We start from the raw sequence: 22,772 nt of genomic DNA on the forward strand, positions 1-22,772 counted from the left end.
ATAATGCCAAATTGAGAGCTCACAAGGCTACCAATTTGCTATTATCCATCTCCACCATTGAAGTAACTTTGAAGCTTAAGCATACATCCCAAATCCATATCAATAGACATATCTCCAAATCAAGTGATCATCCTCATTGAGAGAGCCCATCCATGGCTAATATTCTCATTTGAGGACTTCACTTTTTCTCTCTTATATGTTATGGTAGTTTAATCTGTAAATGCTTTTGTTTTCATTAAATTAGTATTTCTAGCATATTAGATTAGTGTACACACTCATATTTTGTCATTTTCAACATTTCAAAGATAGTATGTAAAAGAGGACTTATGACGCCACATACGTTCCCATGTCTCTCTTCTATCACAACTTTCTGCATGAGATCCTCAACCAAATTGGAAGAATCATCCATTCTTGTTAGCACTTGGAAAATCTTGTCCTCTTTGACCAGAAGCATATCCAATAAGTCAAGAAGCGAAAATGGTTTTTGACCATCTCCTTCAAACACAACTAGTGGGCTGCTCTCCATAGAATTTTCTGATTTTTCATCACCTTGGGAGACAACATTTTCAAATAGATCCTCTAACTCAACATATGATAGTTTAGCTATCTTACCAACATTGTGGTCCATTTTCTCCTCCTCAAAACTTGAGATAATTTTCAGCTTAGTATCATCATAAAATTCATCCAGGTTAATTTCTATGTCACCAAATAAGATGCTGGAGTTTTCCATGTCTAAGTAGGATGGGGAGTTGCCAATATTGGTGGGTTGGTCAAATCTTCTATCTGGGCCATCAACATGCTCATTAGAAGGACTAGTGTGAACAACTCCATAAGATTTTTCTATCTCCCTATTACTTATCAGTATACCAGAGCTATTACTAGTGCTACTATCTAGTTGATTAATGCCTTCCTCATGCAAATTCCATTAACTGTCCTCTGCAAGGAGATCTCGAGCCAAATCATAGTATTTATTTCTTATCATATCCATCTTGCTTTGCAACTCTAGTTGAAAGTCCACATGTGTCGTGAAGGGTAATTCTTTCTGAATTTGTGGAGGGAATTTGTTGTACTCGACATTAATGCTCATTATTTTAGTCCTCATATTGGATTGGAATTTTTGGGCTAATTGCACTTGAGGCTTCATAATATCTATCAAGATTTTTCCCTATCTAGACTACTTGCCTCTGTAATAATCTCAGTCCCAAACTGACTAGAAGACTTAAGGGTTTGTTTAAGTCTATATTGTCAAACACTTAGTGTACGTTCCCTACTGTGTATACTGTGAAAATTACACCACTGTAATAATCTTTGCTGATTTAATCATTAATATTTCAAAATCCATCAAAATAATTCAAACTGAGTTCTTCAACCAATTTTTAGAATGGAATTTGATACAATGATATTGCAATAAGGATGGTGGCTATGCTAATTCAACCATCTGTATTCCAAAGTTCTAAGAAGAACATCTTATGAACATTCAATGTTTTAAGAGTGAATATGGATGCAATATTACAATCATAATGTTGGAGTGCATCTTAATGGTTCAACTAGTTCGTTCCTAAATTACTCCCAATGCACTTATCCTGGTTCCAAAGTCGCCTACAACTTAACACCTGTTGAACCCAACTATTCATGCTCATTCAACACATTTCCACTGTTACTATGACTGATGTGGAGATGCATTCACAACCTACTATTAACCGTCACTTTGTCTATTATACTTGTCACTGTCTACTTCATGTGGTAACCTTAAACTTGTCTCCCCTCCTCACTATATTTTGCAACCAGATTTTTGAAGCACCTTTAATGAGCACTATACTAATCCACACGTAAAATTTCCTCAAAGATGTTGAATGTTTAGTATTTGACATTAAATCCAACAGTTCATAAGTAGCCCGAGTATTCCCTATTACCATTGTAGTATTCTGAAGCAACTACATCAAAAGGGAAACTGAATAATAAAATTGTGATTTTGTCAAATGGTTCATAGCCCACTGGGGTAATGTTAACCACTGTATAGATATTCTCAATTCTTGAACATAACCAAGGGATTCCCAAAGTGGTTTGATGCTTTGAAAATCATTTATGAGATTTGTACATTTAACATATAAATAAAAAATAATAGTCAAACTCACTGTTCACATAAGGTAAAATTCAAAAATCTAATAACAATAACCAAGCATGTTTATTCTAAGATTTCAAACTGAGCACCATTTAATGTCTTCTCATTACAAGTCATAAAATAAACCACACCATACAAAACTGGAAACAACAGATTTCAATTGATTTTAATCATCCATGTAAATAAAATTTGAAATGTGAAATGGGGTTGAAACATACTCATTTTCCTTACTGCTGGAGGAGTTGGAATCTCAAATTTTGATGAAGATGATTAACACCCACACATGAAAGAATTTAACCTCAAATTTTGGACCTATACATACATGAAATAGACCTTGGTGGCTCACATTGAACAATAAAAAACCCCACCCAATAGTTTTCACCACTAAAACACAATACCTAATTGTTATTCATTGCTAGAGCATGCTAAAAGCGGCTCACACCAACTTAACCCTACTCTACGCAGTCCTTAGAATCAACCTAGGCATAGATACATATCTAGGATGCATTTTTCAAGTGTTACAACTTGTTTTCTTTCTTTTCCAAACCACACTATGGATTGATGCACATGTTCCTTGGCCTAATCTTCACTGTTAATAGATATGTTCCTGTTAGAAATGAAGTGGAATGCCTTCTGTGTTTGGAGCTATGACGTATAGTTACCCAATTAACTTCAGTCAGATTGCTTCAAAATGCGGGAGCAAGGAAAAACATCTATGAAGAATTTTGTGATAAGGAATTGTCTATTTACTGCTTTTATCCTAGTGACTTGACCACCATACCACTCTGTGGTAACTCTTCTACTAGCGGTGAATGCAATTCGTATAAGTGATAGAGCTACTACATAACCTAGGTCTGTGAAGATGCAAAAAAACCTATGGATTATTCCCACGAACACCTAGATGAGATACACTCTTTATTTCCTCCCATTTTCTATTGAGGACATGATTCAACAGAATATCCAACCATGGCTACTACCAAATGTATGTGCCTTACTTTCAATATCAAACTTGGGCTCTAAAAATTGAAGACAACATCTACCATAACTATGATAAACTCATTCTCTTACCTCCTCAATGACAACACGTATATCTGCTCGAAAATCAACCAAGAACTTCAAGCCACCAGGCTGGGCATTCAATCGTTCAAGAAGTATCATGTATAATGGCTTCAAAGCACATCATAGATTTTTAATATGAATCACTCCATGCATTAGCTTCTGCACATTTTATAGTATCGTTCTCAATCAAACTGGTCAGATATCAAGCTATTGCCATTTTAGATGTTTAGCTTGATGACATAATTATATGTTTCTTTCCCGGATATCAATCTATGTATTCACACACTTGGTTTTTGACACATGCTTCTATAGAGCAGTCACAATCTAGATATTAATAAATACGAACAAATCTTCACCTGTAGTTTTATCTATTATCAATGGTGGATTGAATCTGCCCCAGACTGTACGAAGGCTACAGACACTTGAAACTTTAGATAGAACCTGTAGTAATATCTTTAGAGGCTAAAACCTTATCTCTTTTGAAAAGAGATTTAATGAGGCCCTTTTTCTAGAAATCTAACCAAGTTGTTATAAATACACTATTATTGAACCTCGTAGACTAGCAAGACCTTTGGCTCTGATACCATTGTAATATCTCTTTCTGAATATTTTCTAAAACTCATGATATAATCTTATGAATTTAAATCCGAACAGTAAACCAATACTTGATAAAAATTTCAGAACTTCAATCGATTTGTAACCAAAAGATTTGCATATGAGAGAACTCAGAAAAGATCGTTTATTCATCCAATATTCAAAAGTACAACATAAACCAGTAATTAATCACCAATGGTTGTCTAATAACATTACTATATTATACATCAACAATACAATAACATGCAACAATTCAGAATATCCAATCTTACAAATAGAAATAACAGTCAAATTGACAATATAGATAAAACTTGAAAGAAGGCTAGATTTGTGTCCAACCTCCAAAGTTTCTTTAAAGGTTTGCATTCTCAAAGAAATAAGCAACAATTGTTTCCAGATCTCAGATTAATATTTGTTTGATTATTGTAATCTTCATATATATTCCCATGCGGAGTTTGTTGTACCTTTATTACTTTTCCCAATGTGATGCACTCTTTTAAGCAATGTGGGATAAAGCACCTTTTTTGTCCTTTAGTCACTTAAGTGAACATAGTAACTTTTTTAAAAAATAAAGTGACAAGTTAAATGACTTTAATAGTCACTTAGTCAGTAAACTATATAATCACTAGGCATTAGAATAACTGACCAAATGAACTCTAATAAACATGTGCAATAGCTCATTGGAAGGCTCTTGGCGAGACGTTTCCAACTCAACACTGAGGTACCGAAAATACTGAGTTCTAATTACTTACTAAAAATAGTAAGCATCTGGATAGCCTACCAAAACTGCTCTGATGGGTCTAGAACTAGAAATGTCTAGGCCAAATCTCGAACTCAACCCCACAAAGAACCTTTTCGCCCTCAAAACCTAGGCGAAGTGAGCTGGCCACACATAATTATAATGTCCCAGGAGGGGGACATTACAAAGAGAGAGAGAGAGATCTTATAAGACATGACATTTGTGAGTGAGTAAGGTAAGGAGATAAGGGTGAGACATGGAGTAAACACTAAGAGAGAGGGAAAGAGATATAGATACATGATACAAAGAGAGTAGGAAGTAATAATAGGAAGGGACATGATAGAGAAAGTGGGACAAGGGGAGAGGGTGAGACACATGAGTTAGATATAGAGAGAGAATTTTAGAGATAATGAGATAAGAGGAAGGGGATACGTATGTGTGTGAGAGAGGGGGGGAAGTGAGTGAGTGAGTGTGTGTGTGTGTGTGTGTGTGTGTGTGTGTGTGTGAGAGAGAGAGAGAGAGAGAGAGAGAGAGAGAGAGAGAGAGAGAGAGAGAGAGAAGAGGAGGAAGATATGAGGTAGAAACAAACAAAATGAGCAGGAGGGAGAGAGATAGAGAGAAAGAATAATGTGTGAAAGAGGAGGGGGGTGGGGTGGGGCTAAAGATATATATGGTAATTAGGGGGCACAATGGTTAGAGGGTGTGCAAGAAAGAGAGATGAGGTAAATAAAGGAAATGGATAATTCAAGCTAGAAATAGATAGATATGGTGATGGGGAGAGGATGAGTAGACCCTAATCCTAAATTATAACTGTAGGAGTTGAGAATCTAACTTTGATAATGCACCAAGATCACCTACAATGCAAATAGCTTGCTGAAGAGAAACCCAGGGAGCAAAGAGCTTGAAGCAAATATCGCACAAGAGAATATTTCACAATAGGAAATTAGAATTGCTATGTGAAAATGGAATGAATTTATAATGAATGAGAGACCGAATAAAAAGGCCTCATGGAAGCTTGTAGAACAAGCTGGAATAAGGTAGGAGATAAGGTTGACAACTAAGCACACATCCACAAGAGGTTGAAAAGATAAGTGTGCTAAAGGGAACAAACTCCCGTGTTGTCAACAACTAACCTCAACTACATGCATTAACCTAAGTAAGCTTAAGTAATAGAATAAATAATTAACAATTAATTAATTATTTACTCTAACACCCCACCCTTAAGTGAAACTTAGGGGAATGCCTTAAGCTCACAAAACAAAGGAAAAAATGCAAAATGGGTCTCGACAACGAGGCCATTTTAGGTACCGAAGTACAATGCAAGAAAATGCAACCTCTAAAAATAGAGAAAGAGGGAAAACCCAATGGGAAAAACCCTCCTCCAAAAAGAGGTAAAACCAATGAAGGATGGCCTCAACCAATCCCACCAAGGACAACTTCCATAAGCCCAAGCATTGACCACAACTGAAGAAAGCGGGGTGATGCAAAAGGCTTAGTGAAGATGTTTGCAACCTGACCAGTGGTAGGAATGTATTCCAATGCAATAACACCATCTTGAATCAACTCACGAATGAAATGCATATGCAACTCAATGTGCTTGGTGTGTTGATGTTCCACTGGGTTGCGTGAAATGTGGATGGCACTCTGATTATCGCACCACAAAACAATGGGACGATTGGGAGGAAAGCCAAACTCAGTCATGAACTGACGAAGCCATAAAGCCTCCTGACTAGCAAGAATTATGGCCCTGTACTCAGCCTCTGTAGATGAAAGTGCTTGAGCATGCTGCTTCTTGCACGACCATGTGATAGGACCTGAGCCAAGGCAAAAGACAAATCCAGAAGTAGACTTTCGATCATCGACATCACCGGTCCAATCTTAGTTGGTGTAGCCAACAATGTGTGGAGTCCCCAAAGTGTAGTGAATGTCATACATGAGTGTGCGCTGAATGTGTCGCAAAATACGCCTAGCAGCTTGCCAATGACTCTCATGCGGGTCTTGAGAGAACTGAGAGACTAGGCCAACCGCAAAAGAAAGATTAGGGCGCGTGTTTGTCAAGTACAATAGACTGCCAACCAACTACTGATACAAAGTAGCATCCACTGTAGGTGAAGAGAAGGAGGTAGACAAAGTAACACCCGACTGAAATGGTGTAGGAGCAGCCTTGCAATTAAGCATGTGAAAGTGACAAAGCATATCAAGAGCATACTTTTGCTGATACACAAAAATACCAGTAGGAGATTGATGAATCTAAAGACCAAGAAAGTAGTTCAACAAACCAAGATTAGTCATCTCAAACTAGTCCATCAAAGCATGCTTAACATCTTGGAGCATGGATGACGAACTACCTGTAAGGATAAGATCATCAACATACAAAACAAGAATTAGAATCTCATCACCAAGATGTTGAATGTACACTGTGGGATCGGAATGGCAGCGAGTGAATCTTGTAGATAGCAGAAATGAGTCCATCTGTTGTGTTTGGTTGGAGGTAAGAGGAGATAAACAAGTTTCTTTGCAAAACCCTTAGTTTCCAAGAAAATTTTGACTTTATGTCAAAGATTTTGTCATTTCTCACACATACGGGTGTCTCAAGACTTCAAACCTAGTTCATTTAAAAATTGAGACCATACAATGAACATTGAAGCCTATAAACCAAGGTGGGATCCTGCACAAAACCTGGAGGCTGCTCCATTTAAATCTCCTTTGTGATATCACCGTGTAGGAAGGCACTTTTCACATCCATTTGATAGATTGACCATCCCTATAAAGCTGCGAGGGATAAGACAAGGCGTATAGAATTCATCTTGGTGATAGGGGCAAATGTCTAAGAATAATCAACACCCTCAACCTGCGAAAAACCCTTCGTAACAAGACGAGCCTTATGCTTATCAATAGAACCATCAATAACATACTTAGTGTGGTAAATCCACTTACAACGCACTAACTTTCTCCCCTTAGGAAGAGGAAAAAGATACCATGTGTGGTTCTTCATCAAAGAAGAATATTCCTCCTCCATTGCACTGTCCCATTCTGAATGTCCTGTCGCCTCCGCAAATGTCTGAGGATTAGTACCAACAACACGACTGAGTAGACTGGAACCTGCAGTGTGTGAATAGGTGCGACAAGATGTGGATGGGTCACTAGCTAGAGATCTTGCAGCCTCAATAGTAGCTCGAGCCCATTTAGGCATCTGGGGAGGATCCTGTGGTGGAGGTATATCGAGATCACCATGATCATCATCCTCATCATCTGTGGAACAAAGTGGAGATGAAGAGGGAGTAGTGGGAGCTGGAGGAGGTGCTGGAGATGAGGAATGAACAGCAGGAGGGCTCTCATCAAACTGGACATCCCGTCAAAATAGGACCTCTCTGGAATCAGGATCAAATAACCTATAAGCCTTTACATCCTTGCAATAGCCAACGAAAATCAATGGTCGGCTCTTCAGTTCCATTGCTTTCCTCTGAGCATCAGGTATAAATGCATATGTCGTACTCCTAAAAACTCTAAATAATGACACATCAGGCTTGACATGGGACCAAGCCTCCTCGAGAGTCATATGTCGAAGTGCCTTGTGGGGCATCTGATTCTTAATGTAGTTGGCACAATTGACTACCTTTGCCCAAAAACATGAATCCATGGACCTAGACTGAATCATGCAATTTGCCATCTCCCGAAGGGTTCTAGTCTTTCGCTCGACCACACCATTCTGCTGAGGAGTGTAGGGCAATGAAAATTGATGCTAAAGACCATGCTCAGAACATAAATCTCTGAAAGCCTGGTTCACATACTCCCCCCCATTATTTGTGCGTATGTGCCGAATAGAAAGCCCAAACTGCTTCTCTACAAATGTCTTGAAAACTCGAAATGAGTCAAAGACATTAGACTTGTACTTAAGAAAGTACACCCGTGTGCGTCTAGAGAAGTCATCAATGAATGTAAGCACATATCTAGCACCCAAAAAAGGAGTAGGAAATGACATGAGGTCACTATGAATCAACTCCAAAGGTGCTAAAACACGAGTGGCTTGTCCATGTGGAAAAGAATCCCTATGTTGCTTGCCAAGTGCACATCCCTGACAAACACCATTTGGATAGGAAATCTGGGGAAGCCCAAGAACAAGTGCCTATGTGTTCATCTTCTGAAGATATCTGTAATTGACATGCCCAAAACGTTCATGCCAAAGTCTGCTTACTGAATCTACATGTGCAACTAAGCATGAACCTGTGTCATCAGAAGACTCAAATCCATCAAATCTATAGAGGCGAGATGCAGAGTCAACACTCTTAGTGGCCACGATCATCTCTGGATCATGCAAGTCCTGAATAACCACATCATGTGGTCAGAACTCGACTGTCTTCCTAGAGCCAGAGTGGCAAATTTGATAGATAGATAGAAGGTTCATTGAAATATCAGGAACACAAAATACATCTTGTAGAGAGCCCCTAGCTAAAGCAATAGTACTGGAACCTAAAACTAAAAGTTGTGAAGAGTTCCCAACTGCAATCTGTGTGGTGGGACAAGGAGCAAGTGAAGTAAGCAACTTAAGAGTGTTTGTGATGTGGTGAGAAGCCTCAGAATCAAGAATCCATGTAGGCGCTAAAGTCATAGCTCATGCAGAAAGAGCATGACCTTTCCCTGCAGGTGGAGATGCAAATTGAGGAGCTGAAATGCGATGCTCCTTCATGGCTTCCTCTGAAGCCTCCAATCGTTTCCAACACCTAGGAATTGAATGTCCATCTTTCCCATAAAAACTGCAGTTCTCACTTGATTTCTTCTTGGTCTTGGAGGTAGACTCACCCGACTTTGAAGAATCTTTACCCTTGGGAGGGTTTGCTGGAGGATTAGCTGGAGGCTTAGGATCAAGTTGTGATGTATTTTTCTTTGATTTTCCTTTCTTCTTTGATTTCTTCTTAGAATTCTGAGCAACCAATGCTTGGCTAGAAGAGCCAGAGCCATCCACCTATTAGATCTTTCCCTGTTCCCGAGTCAACCTATCACAAAATGTCTCAAATGTAGACATCCTATGTCTGTCTCCAAGGGCATCCATGGTGGAGTATAAAGTAGAAGAAAAAACTTGATACTACCCCTTCAACTTTAAGAGTATCAAAAATATGAACTCATCATCAGTTTTGTTCTTCTCACATCCTTGTAAAACTACACTTTGGGATTCGAACTTCATCAAAAAGTCCTCGATGGTGGGAAAGTTTCTTGGTGACAAAGAAGTCAATTTTGCATCTAACTGAAGTGCTCGAAACTCATTTACTTGTCCAAAAAAGTCTGAAATTTTTGCCAATAAGCCCATGGAGTAGTCAAACCATCCAGATGAAATAATAGACTATTGAAAATGTTGAGTGCAATCAATCCTATGGCTTCATCCATTTTGTTCTTGTGCTGTAGAACCTCAAAAGGGTGTGTAAGAACAGGCTGATTCACATCTAGACAAGACCATAGACCTCTTGACATGAGAAGCCTAGTCATTTGTGCTTTCCGAGTGTGATAGTTGTGCGGAGTAAGACGAGTCATAGATGGATTCGCCATTGAGAGAAAGAAAAAGACGAAAGTAGAAGCATCTTAACTAAAGTAAATTACAAAAAAGAAAGACACCCCCCCCCAAAAAACGTATAAGAATATCCCTCAAACACCACAAAATCAACTATGGAAAGCAAAAAATTGAAAAAGAACCTAGATTTGTTGATGTAGAATAGGAGGAAACACAAGCCTCTAATTTGACACCAAAAATGAGAGCTCAAAAGAACTTAGAATCTTACAAAAATAGCACCAATGTCTCTGTCTTTGAGTCAGCTTTTCGACGCTTCTTTCGGATCGAAAAAAGACCTCCGTATGCTCAAGTTATGGCCAAAAAATTGACTGCTGCTACAAAAATGCACCTTGCTAGAAAATTACACACTGTGTTAAATTTGATGCCTGTACGACCATCATCGAATTGATGACTTCATCGGTCGAAATGATGATGTCACTCATCGAGAAATGACATCATCATGGGTCATCAAAAAATGATGTAATTAGCCTATAAGATGATGTCAACAGGTCAAAAAAGTGATGTCACAGGTCGAAAAAATGATGTCATAGGTCAGAAAAGTGATGTCATAGGTCAGAGCAACCATTAGGCGGCGAAACGGCAAAATTTGCTAGTGGCGGTGGTGCCCAGGAGGAGAACCCAACGATGCCACTGTCTCTGGCGGAGCCCTGGTGGTTCCTCGGCCGAGCGCTGGCCGCGCTATCCTGTGACGGTGTTGCGAGTGGGAGCCACCGGCAGAGCGGGGCTCAGGTGGCCACCAGGTGGCTGCGCGTCAACGCTGCTGTGACAGTTCTTGAAAATATTTTTAAATTTTTTTTTTTGGCTTTTCGTCCGTACGACAACTACTTGGGAGGCTAATTTTTTTTCAAAAAAATGCCTATAGCCAAAAATAAAATGTTTATTATGAAACTTAACTGTAAACAACCTTTCGAATCTAATGGTAGCGTCTGTTTGACCCCAAAGTGCTCCAAAAAATTGCTCTACCCTCGATTTAAAGAAAAATGCACAACCAAACTAGGGTTTGTGACTCCAAATTACGGCTTCAAAAATCTTTCGAACACGAAGCAATAGGGAGGCTCTGATACCATGTAGGAGTTGAGAATCTGACTCCGATAATGCGCCAAGATCACCTGCAATGCAAATATCTTGCTGAGGAGAAACCTAGAGAGTAAAGAGCTTGAAGCAAATACCGCACAAGAGAATATTTCACAATAGGAAATTAAAATTGCTATGTGAAAATGGAATGAATTTACAATGAATGAGAGACCGAATAAAAAGGCCTCATAGAACCTTGTAGAACAAGCTGGAATGAAGTAGGAGATAAGGTTGACAACTAAGCACACATCCACAAGAGGTGGAAAAGATAAGTGTGCTAAAGGGAACAAACTCTCGTGTTGTTAACAACTAACCTCAACTACATGTATTAACCTAAGTAAGCTTAAGTAATAGAATAAATAGTTAACAATTAATTAATTATTTACTCTAACAATAACCTTCACCCTAATCATAATAATAACCAATAACTCTAAACCCCGACCATTACCATTATTCTAACATTAACCCCAACCCAAACATTAATATCACCAACCATAATCCTAATCCTAAACAAGATTGTAACTCAAAATTTTATCTCAAACCTAACCCTAATCTTTGGTAAACCTAGACTATTATCCTGGTTCCAACTCTTAACATAAGGTCTCCTACTTCTATCCTTAATGATTCTGCTAATCATGATGTAAACTCTAATCTTAACCATAATTATAATCATAAACCCTAACTCTAATCCCTTTACTAAAGCCCACTTGGTACTCTAATGCTTAATTCTCATCAAAATCCTAATCTAATAAATTATAATTTTATATTAATTTATATAATATCTTTCATATTATGTCACGATTGCTATTAGCTTATATATAAATATAAAAGCTGAGAGACATCCTTCTCGAGACACCTATTATACTGAGATAATTAATGAAATTAGGCGCCTCATGAAAGATATCTCTCAACTTACTCTATAAGATAGATAGATAGATAAAATTTTAACGTCCACGAGGCCAAAAATAGCCTATGGGACAACAAGACAACTCAAGCAGACTTAAGTAGCGCTGTTTGCCTCTTGTGTAGACTAATGATGAGCCCCCCCAATTGCTCAATGTACTCTTCGTTGAACAGGTTATGCCAAGAACTGTCACATATAGTATCCGCAAACTTATCCCTGCTATCCTTGTAGGCCTCACATTCTAGAATAAAGTGCTATTCAGTTTCCACTTTCCCAGAATTGCAAAATCTGCAAATTCTCTCTTCCCAAGCCTCCTTTGGCCTCTTCCAACGCCCGGTCTCACAACGAAGTTGGTGAGAGTTGGTTCTCAGCTGAGCAATAAGAATTTTAGCTCTCCAAGAAATGTTGGCTCCTATGTACACTTTTTCGAGTTGATCACAAGTGGGGTTGAACTCATTTATATAATATAGTTTCTTCCTCCCAATCTCGCTTCCCCAATTTCTCTTGTAGAATTTCTCCATAACAAAGACCTTTATTTCTTTATTATTTGTGGGGCACATATTGAAATGAATATTCCATTTATAATTATCATTTTTATAAATAAAGAATTTTAAATGTTAATCGATATTATTTCCTTGCCTTCTAGTTACGACCTTCAAAATCCAAAACTTTAGTGGGGAGTTGTTTCAGGGGGCATTTAAATTTTTTCAACCAGAACAAACATTATCTGAAAATTAATTTTGGTTATTTTAAATTTCACATTAAATGTTTTTTAAATTGTTGTGGCTATGGTATCCTATGGTAATATGTTCTGCGACCCTTTCGAGGGAAGAGGAGATGCCAGCTACGTCGATGGCGCTTTCTTCCATGCCATCGCAATCTCATTTAAACTGGCATTCAGGAGCTTACTCTGCTTCTCATTTAATTACATTTCAATCCGGTGGCTTGAATCTTAAAACATTCGGGAAGTTTAATCTAGATAAAAAACGCTCAAATATCTGCAAATTTCTAAGGTACGATAACCGGAAGAATGCAAACTGCTGTTTCTTTATAAGTACCCAATTTGTCTGTTGCCTTCAAAATCTGTAACGTTTTTCTATCATGTCACTATATTCAAACTTGTGGCCATGATATTAAAAGTTTTTGATTCAGAGTCAAGATGGGTTATACAGAAAGTACTCTGCAAAAGGACGATAGTACCTCCATCAGCCTTCCTTCCCTCCCAGAACAACGAATTGTGGTATGAATGCAATCACAACAAATGCTTGTCTATAAATCTGTTTTTGTCTTTCCCCTTGGCTTGCATTGAATGATTATTAGTGCACACCCAATTGCTTGTTTTGGGTTTTACTCATCGTCAACGAATGAATTGTGACCAGGTGGGTTGTGGCACTGTTGCAACCGATTTCCTTGCAACTGTAGCTTCTTTTCCAAAGCCTGATCAGAAGATTCGGTCTACAAATTTGCAGGTAATGGATTTGCATGTATTATCCTGCAGTCAGAGCTTTGTTTGTTGAACATACTTTCTTTTTCTTTTTCTTGGTAAGTATTGTGTCAATTAATGTAATCAAATTTCTTCAATCCATTAGAATTACCAGTGACAGTTTCTGGATATGATTGTGACTGTTATTGGTAAGCATTGTGTTAATAAGTTTTGCAAACATGGATCATACTTTCATGCAACCCATTTTTTGTTAAAACGCAACCTTACCACATATATACTGGGGGTGAGAGGCTGCCTTGTTACCTTAAAGGGCTTTAGACCCGGAATAACATCACAAATTGTCTTCATTACCATTGCACCACAATTTCTTAGACCATGACGGCATTCCTTAATACTATTTTACTCCATCTATTTGGATCATAACTATAAAAATTAAAGCATTGCAAAACCAGATGCAAATTGGACCAAGTGTCAAATGCTAACTTCCCATAGTTTTTAAGAATAGAATGACATAGCTGTTGGCAATTTGGCTAATGCAAAGTACTAGGGTTGTCATTTATGTCAACATATAGTCTACTTTAAGATGATAGAACTTTTGGTGAAGTCTGAAGGCACAATACTTAGAAAATTGAATTAAGTACATATCAAGAAAAGAGGTTTTAGGATACTTATTTTGTTTAGTGAGCTTTACTGAAGGCACATGAGGTTCCACACACTTGAAGGAAGGTAGTACGGATAGTACATGACATATGTCTAAGAGCGCTGAAAGGGATATTAAGTTTTCTATGAATTACGGAGGATTTATCAGTAACAAGTTAATAGGGTAGAACAGAGTAAAAGGCAGTATAATGAATTTTTGGATAAGGTATTATTTTGGTTTACCAAAATAATTGCTTTACAATGTTGGGACGACCTCGTAGATGTTAACCCACACTTGGCAAAACTTTATTTGAAGATTTTGTAACGTGCAAGGCAACACAAGTCTGACTTGTGGAGAGTTTTCGTATAAAGGAATGGAATTTTGTTAAGCGAAGTACGACATTGCACTGTAATGAATAATGTTGATTTTGACACTCTGTATGATTGAAATCGATGCAAATTTTATGTCTGAGCAGAGCAGAGAAGTTGAATGTACAGTTTTGAAGAGGAACTACAAAGACTGATAAGATATAGAAGATATCAGCACAATGAAAGGTTTTTGTATCTATCTCTATTGATAGCGTTGTATTGTTGTATACCTCCTAACAGGGTTGAGGCTTCGAACAAGGCCTAGTCCTCTAACTAGGATAGATACACTATATGGATGTAATAGACTCATAATAGGGTCAATATCTTTCACAAGATACTTTTGATTAGTGAATCATTTTGTGGGTACCATCCGCACCGAAGTTTTCCCTTGGCTAGGGTTTCCCTATTAACAAATAATGGTGTTATGAGTTTCATTGTGTTGTGCTTATGTTTACTTTTCAGTTTGATCATTCATGCAAGTTTAAAGATTGTTATTAACAAAAGTTTGTAAAACACTGATTCCCCTCTCAGTATTCCCTATTCCTAACAATTGGTATTAGAGCACATTTATTCGGGGGAAGGCCTAGTAGCTTGAGTAAGGTCACTATGGATTTGGAACAATTGCAGAAGAATCTTGAAGAAGCTCTTGAGGAACTTGATACAATCACAAAAGAAAGAAATAAACTAAAGATCAAACTTAAAGTTGCACAAGATTTCATAATGAAATTGAAAGAGCAGATTGAAAGGACTAGAATTTAAAAGGAGTCACATGATCAGATCAAGGATTATGAATCAGTTTCAAGGCTTAAAAAGGAGAATGAAATTGTGAAACATGAGCTTGGAATTACAAACTTGAAGATGGGTATGATGGAAGATGAAAAAAAAATCAATTAGATTTGAGATCTTAGAATGTAGATTTGAAATCCAAACTTACTAAGGTGACATCTGAACTTGAGACTAAAAGGTTATAGTAAGCAGAACTTGAAAAGTACAACTTTATTCTCAAAGGAGAACTTACACAAACTAAGCAACATCTTGAGAAGTTATATTCAAGCACTAAAAAACTTAATGAGCAGATTATGGCACAAAGACCTTTTGGAAACAAAAAATGAATTGGATATGTTGAAGGAGAATCATCTAAAGGATATGAAGTCACCTAGGAACAAGACCTAGTGAACCAAAAACCTAATCATGAAGAAGATCTAAGCAAAGAAGTACCTAATCAACCTGAACAATCTAAAGATGTAAAAAGACAATTCAATGGAAGATGCTTTTCATGTAATCAACTTGGGCACATGAAAAATGACTGCATAGGTAAGTATACTAAATCCTATTCTGGTTATTGTTATTGTTAGCGTTTGTTAATTCTAACTGCTTTCTAAATCCTTTTCTGGTTATTGTTATTATTAGTGTTTGTTAATTCTAATTGCTTTTTACTTCATTTCATCACTGATTGCTGTTTAGTTTTCTCCCATACTTCTAGCTAAAACTAAGGGTGTTAATTCAGTTAATTTAGCTATATGCATGATTAGAGGATGCATATCTCCAATTCCTATAATTTAGATCCATATTTTTTGCCTAATGCAAAGAGCACCAGTGATCTACTCTTATTCTGTGGAGTTGAATTGTGTATAAATCATGCATAATGTAACCATAATTTATCAATGAGAAAGAGTACAATGTAGTCAATAATGTTTTTTTTTTCCTTTGAGCAACATTGTTTTTCTTATTCAATTCCACAATTATTGTTACTTTTTCTTTTAGCTAGATTGCATGGCCGTTGAAAATTTTACATGGTATCAAGGCTTAGAGAGCTGGAAGAATAAGCATTTTTTTTGTAGGTACAACAAATAAGAGCCTGAAAGAATGGAGTTTTCAACCTTCTCTCTTCCCATGTCATACAATTATTTTGAATGGGAGCCACCAATTTTGCTTAGGCCCACGAGCAGAGGGTTGCATCGAAAAGTCACAGCATTAGAGGTTGTACCTGATTCTACATCAAAGAAAGGTCAAGGTCATGGCCTCTTCGCATGTGTCTTGCCTTATTTTTCTCTCTAGTGATGTACTGTTTTTGTGGATTTGTCATGCCTCTTTGTGCGAATACTTCTTTGATTCCATTGTTGATTGATTTTATGGACATTGGGCACCTGTATTTTCAATCAGCAATTTATTCTTGCATGGTTGAGTAGTGTTTTTGGGGTCACTCATACAGACTCATGTGTCATCTACATCCTTGAATGATAGATGTTTTGCTTCTATTTTCCGTCTATACTTTGTTTGAGGGAGCTATGCAAATTATTGTCTATTATATATTCAATTTGATTGACAAATGTTTTGCCTTTGTTTGCTATTTGTTCATTGTTTGAGTAGTGTCGTTGGGGGCACTCATGTAGATTGATCCTGATCATCATCTCGGGTTCAAAGAAGGTTCTTCATTCAACACTATGGCAGTTATCATTTGACAGATATCTGCAATTTCTTGTCATAAAAGACCTTTTTTCATCTTTCCTTTCTTTAGGATTTTATTTTCTCCTTAGTTACAATCAAGGGGGCTGTTAGTGTACTTCATTTCATCACCAATTGCTGTTTAGTTTTCTCCCATACTTCCAGCTTAAACTAAGGGTGTTAATTCAGCTAATTTAGCTGTATGCATGATTAGAGGATGCATATCTCCAATTCCTATAATTTAGATCTATATTTTCTGCTTATTGCAAAGATCTTCACCAGTGATCTACTCTTATTTGGTGGAGTTGAATTGTATATAAATTATGCATAATGTAACCGTTATTTATCAATGAGAAAGAGAACAATGTAGTCAATATTTTTTTTTACTCTGAGCAGCTCTGTTTTTTTTATTCAATTCTGCAACTATTGTTACTTTTTCTTTTAGCTAGATCTTATGGCTGCAGAAAATTTGACACTGACAATTGCTTTATTTATGGTCATAGATCTAAGGAATCTAGGAAACTTATATTTGATAATAGTGTGCATGAAAGGACTAACTCTGTAGCTAGTAAACCCTTGGGAGCAACAAATATTATCAGAAATGGAGTTATGTGTTATTAGTGCAACAATTTTGGACATATTGCTAGAGATTGCAGATTATAGACTAATCAGTTTGGACCTAGATATGGAAACAGAGTTATAGCATGTCAGATTTGCAACAATCTGGGACATACAGCAAGATTTTATAGATTGAACAACATGAAAACACCTAACATGAGATATTTAAACACGAAAACACCTAACATGAGATCACAAAACATGAAAACACCTAATCCTAGAAGAAATGTGAATAACAATGCAAGAAGTAAGAGTGTGTAAAAGTAAAGCAAGTAGAAAGTCTGAATAAAACATTTGTTAAAGAAGGAACATCTTGAAACACTAAGGTATGGGTTGAAAAGACAGAAGATACATCTGAGAACAAGATGGGAACAATACCAAGTACTGAACCCCTTGCATCAACTTGACCAACCATTTTGCAAGGATAAATCAAGGGATAATAAATCAGATATTCATTAGACCCCTTTATGGAAGAATTAAGTTATATGGAGTTAATGTTAGCTTGTAATAGATGAGATGAAACTACGGTTAAGTTTGCAGAAAGAAATATGGTCTTATGCAAAGTTATGGAGGAAATCAAGTTTACTGGATTAATATAAGGTTATTGAAGTATGTGTACTTGCGCAATTAATGAAGATGCAATTTTGCATGGACTTAAGGATTGAATTTGTGTTAATTGGTCACCATTTGATCGATTAAAGATTGCAAAAAGTTAGCAGAGCGATCCAAAGGCGATTTGAAAGATTTCTAAGAGTACTTGAGCAAGTTTCCGTGTAAGCCCTAATTCGCAATATAAAGGGTATTTATTCGACTTGCGTAGTTATCTGTTGAAGTATATTTGAAGTTAAATTGGTGCAATGACAATTCCAGTAGTATGTGATGTTAGAGAAAGACCTAGGTATAAGTTCAAGAATCATCCTTTTGCATTTTCTCAAATTCTGAATAGGATTTTGCATGTGGTGGATGTTCGTGCTTACATACATTGCACATTTGAAACAATTGGGGACATTGATATTCATGAGGATATGAGTAAAGTGTATAAAAATGATCTATCATTCAGGTAAGTGTATGAACATTTGGGACGATTGAACATTGCAAAGCATATGTTTAATGAGGAATTTGATCAACCTGAGTGGACTAGGGTTATATTAAGAAGAATTCATGATGGAATGTTTTGGTAGGTGATATTCCTGTAATGATAACTAATGAATTGATTCACAGGTTGACTGGTTTAAGCAATGAAGGTTGTGTACCTGTAAATGAAAAGAAAGTCAAGAATTTGGTTGAGTTAAACACTAAAGCAACATGGGATGGTAGAGGCATGAGAGTTAATCAGATTAAGCAGATAGATATAAGGCTGATCAGTAAGATAATTGGATACAAAATGAACTACAGCTCTAGACCTAATTCTGTGTCAGCTCGATTCATTCATGCAGCCTATAAGATGACAGTTGAGAAAGAAAGAGTTAACATGTGTGAAATTCTGAGGCAACAACTGATTGACAACCTTGACAGGATAAAGAAGAGAAAGTACACAGCTTTCAGATTTGAGTCAATATTGATTCATCTTTTCTTTCAAGTTTTCGGAAGATTCAATGCCAAACTTTGAATGGAATTTAAAGAAGTGTACAATGGAATTAATTACTCACTATTTCAGAAAGTAGCCTGCAGAGAGAGTAATGGGCAATATTTCTAAAATGATAAAATCCTTTTAATTTGAAATGAAACAAAGAGTAAGGATACCTGTTTCAGTTGTGGAGAAATACAAAGATGACATTTGCTTCATGGTAGAAATAAATTTTACTTGCATGGAGGCAGTTGAACCTAGAGTAAAATACATAGACCCTATGGGATATCAGGTTACTGAGCAAATGATTGAAGGCTATGCAAAGTTGATTCTTGAGTCAGAGAGATCAGGAATGTCCTAGATGTGGGATATATGAACAAAAGTATGCAGATTTTAGAGATCAGCTCTACAATAAAGAAATCAAGAAGAAAGTAGATAAGAAAGTAGAACAAATGCTTAAAGAATCAGGAATGTCTAGAGAAGAATTTGAAGAAGCAAAGAAGACTGCATTTGAGATGAGAGCTAGTGGTCAATCAGAGATCCTATTTGTCAAACCACTCGCTATTGATGCTACCCCCAGCACCCCTGCAGCATCAGTGACACCTGCAACAGTAGCAGAATAATCACAACCTGAGGAGGAATTAAGTATAACTCCTATACAATCAGCACCACTTGCACCTACTGGATGGTCTACAAGGACCTCTCCTGCAGAGAAGTTTGAAGACAAAAGTTAAGCAAGAAAAAGAACCAAAGAGGTTAGAGGATCAAAGAGATGGTAGTTGGATCTGGACCAAGGAAGAGACCAAAGATTGAAATTGTCTACAAAGGAAGAAAGAATCAGAGTGAAGAAAAAGATACATCAACAGAGATACCAGAAATGAGAGGGCAAATATCATTGCCTAAAGAACAGCCAAAGCAAGATCAACCTGAGCCAAGCAACAATGGAAAGAAGAAGAAGAATTGGAAACCTGAGATTGGTAAGATGAATGAAATGATCATGAATGATGGTAATTTAGCAAAGTTAAAGAATTTTTATAACAATTATGATGCTAATCAAAAGAGGAATTTGGAGGTACCTGTTATTAAGTATATGATGGAGTTTAGGAGACCTCTTATCAGTCTTCATGGCACTTTGCTTGATGATGTATGAAAGATTAACCAAGTCAAGACTGAGATCAGTAGAAGAAGAGAAGAAGCTTAAAGAGCTTGTCATTTATAAATGTTGTGTAATTGAGAGTGATGAACAATTAGAGAGAATTAAACATAAATTGAATTCACTCCTGAGAGACAAAATGAGAGCAATAAGATTGATGGGTGGACTTTATGAAGAAGGGAAGAGACGGAAAAGGCAGTCTACCGAGTGTTAAGTGAGCCTGGTGTTTTGCAACCAGTAACAGCAGTAGAAGAACAACCACAACAAGATACTACTGTTATGGATACAAAGGACAACACTACTTCTACAGATCAGATGGATAACACTTAAATGTTTATAGATGGTGTGCAGATTACTGTTGACACAACAGTGGACCTTTGAAGGATTATTCAGAATTTTCAGTTGGCAATTGTTGAAGACTATTCCAGTGATGAAGATGAAAAAGATGATGGGAAAGAGCACATTGAAATAAAAAAAAGCATAGGTCATCAGGACCTAAGTGTTTAATGAAGTGAGGAGACATCTAAAGGGATATTTTTCACTTGGCCCTATCAAAGCTTGACAGTATCAACACCTAGAATTGAGAGCGCAGACATCAGTTCTCTAGGACAAGGACAAGAAAGACAAGTGAGATAGAAAGAAGAGGATAAAAAGAAAGAGGAAAAGGAAGAAGAAAAACAGAGAGAATAGGAACATGAAAAGCAAAATATGGAGAATATGCAGCCATCATAGACCATAATCAAACAAAGTAATGTACCAGATCAAAGGATTGAGGCTACAATTCACAAATCAAATGAAGTTAGCAAGGAAAGGTGGATTACAGTGTTGGAGACACCACCTAAAGCAACTTATAAAACTTCAGGTAGTACTTCAAAATCACCCTTTGAAGCATTAATTTCAGATTTGCCAGAAGATGTTACAAATATGTTTGCTGGAAACATGGACATTCAAAAGTATATTCAGTTATCAACATTCTCTTTTGGGAAGATAGCTGAGGAATCTGGTTAGATGAGTAAATATGCACAAAGATCTCTTGAACTGACCATTGAGAAATTGCATAGTACCTTACCCATTCCTGTACAGTTAAATGAGCAAAATATTGAAGAGGCAGAGAAACTAATAGAGGAATTTGATAACTATAATTCTACTCTGGAAGAGGCAGTGAGAGTAAAAATACAAGCAGATCATGATGGAAGACTTTTTAATATAGTGTCTGACAACATCAGAAGTGACATGACAGTGTTAGATACTTGTATAAAGGAAATGAGAAAATGTATTATTGAAGGGAAGAATTTGTATATTGATTGCGCTTTAGCACATAAGCACCCATTTGCCCACAAATGCCATAAAGGATAAAGAGGAAGAAATTGAGAAGATGATTGATGATTTGAAGAATAAAGATGTGAAACCTATTGAGTTTGATTCGAAGATTGGGAAAGCAAGTGATGAACTAAGAATTTTGCAGCATGACAAGGACAGAGTATTGAAGAAATTCAATTTACTCAGAGATCGCTTGATCCCTAAACTAGATTTGATTAGAAACAACTTGATACACTCTTGGAGGCAAGAAGATCTAACGAGAAGTTTGCCTATACAGATCTCAATGCAGCAGAACTGACAGCTTATGGCTTATGTGGAGTTATCAGTGTTACGGAAGCAGTGAAAACTTCATGGGATGAAGACTTCAAGAATCTAAAGACTAACTTTTCTGATTGTATAAGTCTTTTGAGAAACAAATCAGCTTGAGGATAGAAGAGAAAGCACTACAATTTTGACATGTACATAACTTTACTCACCTTTGTTATTGATGTCAAAGTGGGAGATATGATGGTAAGAAAAATTGTAAGTATTATGCATATTAGAAAGATTGTAAAGGGAGATATAAGTTAGAGCATAGTCTAAGGGGGAGCACAATATGTATGTAGGAGATGGTATATTTCTAATACAAATGATCCACATTTTGAAATTTTCACAAGGCCACCGATTTTGCAATTTGGAAATTTTGTTACTTAGCCAATTTTTCCCATATGTTTCCATCAACGCCAAAGGGGGAGATTGTTGGCTATTTGGCTAATGTAAAGTACTAGGGTTGTCATTTATGGCAACATATAGTCTACTTTAAGATGACAAAACTTTTGGGGAGAAGTTCTAAGTGAAATACCTTGTAATGCATTCTGTTCTGTGAGAGAGAATTAAGGAGAAATCCTTTGTACCACCCTCTGACTTGGTTCACGGTGGTTACTATTTCACATATGATATGTAATGAAAGGTGACGATCTTTCATTAACATATATAAACAAAAGGTAACCATTGTAAGGTAATGATCTTATAAATGGTAGACCGATTATCATGACAAACTTCATTAAGTTGTTGTCCCAGAGTGCTGGAAGTCATGATAACGAACATATCATGATCATATAGAAGGTAACCATTGTAAGGTGGCGATCTTATAAATGGTAGCCCTGTTATCATGACAAACTTC

The 22,772-nt window shown here is 36.8% G+C and overlaps 1 protein-coding gene across 6 annotated transcripts in view; it reads left to right on the forward strand.

Moving 5' to 3' along the window:
- Window positions 1-12,819: 12,819 nt before the first annotated feature.
- The window catches only part of LOC149554547 (pfkB-like carbohydrate kinase family protein), a 225,161-nt gene continuing 215,208 nt past the window's right edge, over window positions 12,820-22,772 (forward strand). For 2 of the 6 annotated variants that reach the window (XM_089828593.1, XM_089828592.1), the window contains exons 1-3: window positions 12,824-13,068; window positions 13,208-13,295; window positions 13,435-13,524. In XM_089828593.1, coding sequence (XP_089684719.1) covers window positions 12,854-13,068; window positions 13,208-13,295; window positions 13,435-13,524 — 393 coding nt within the window. In that variant the 5' untranslated portion in view covers window positions 12,824-12,853. Of the gene's footprint in view, window positions 13,069-13,195; window positions 13,296-13,434; window positions 13,525-22,772 lie in introns of all 6 variants that reach the window. The other 4 variants (XR_016364384.1, XM_089828595.1, XM_089828594.1 and 1 more) reach the window with 3 other exon arrangements.

Source organism: Cupressus sempervirens, chromosome 5, assembly GCF_028749045.1.
Source record: "Cupressus sempervirens isolate cs-2001-9-10 chromosome 5, ASM2874904v1, whole genome shotgun sequence".
In the NCBI taxonomy this organism is placed as follows: domain Eukaryota; kingdom Viridiplantae; phylum Streptophyta; class Pinopsida; order Cupressales; family Cupressaceae; genus Cupressus; species Cupressus sempervirens.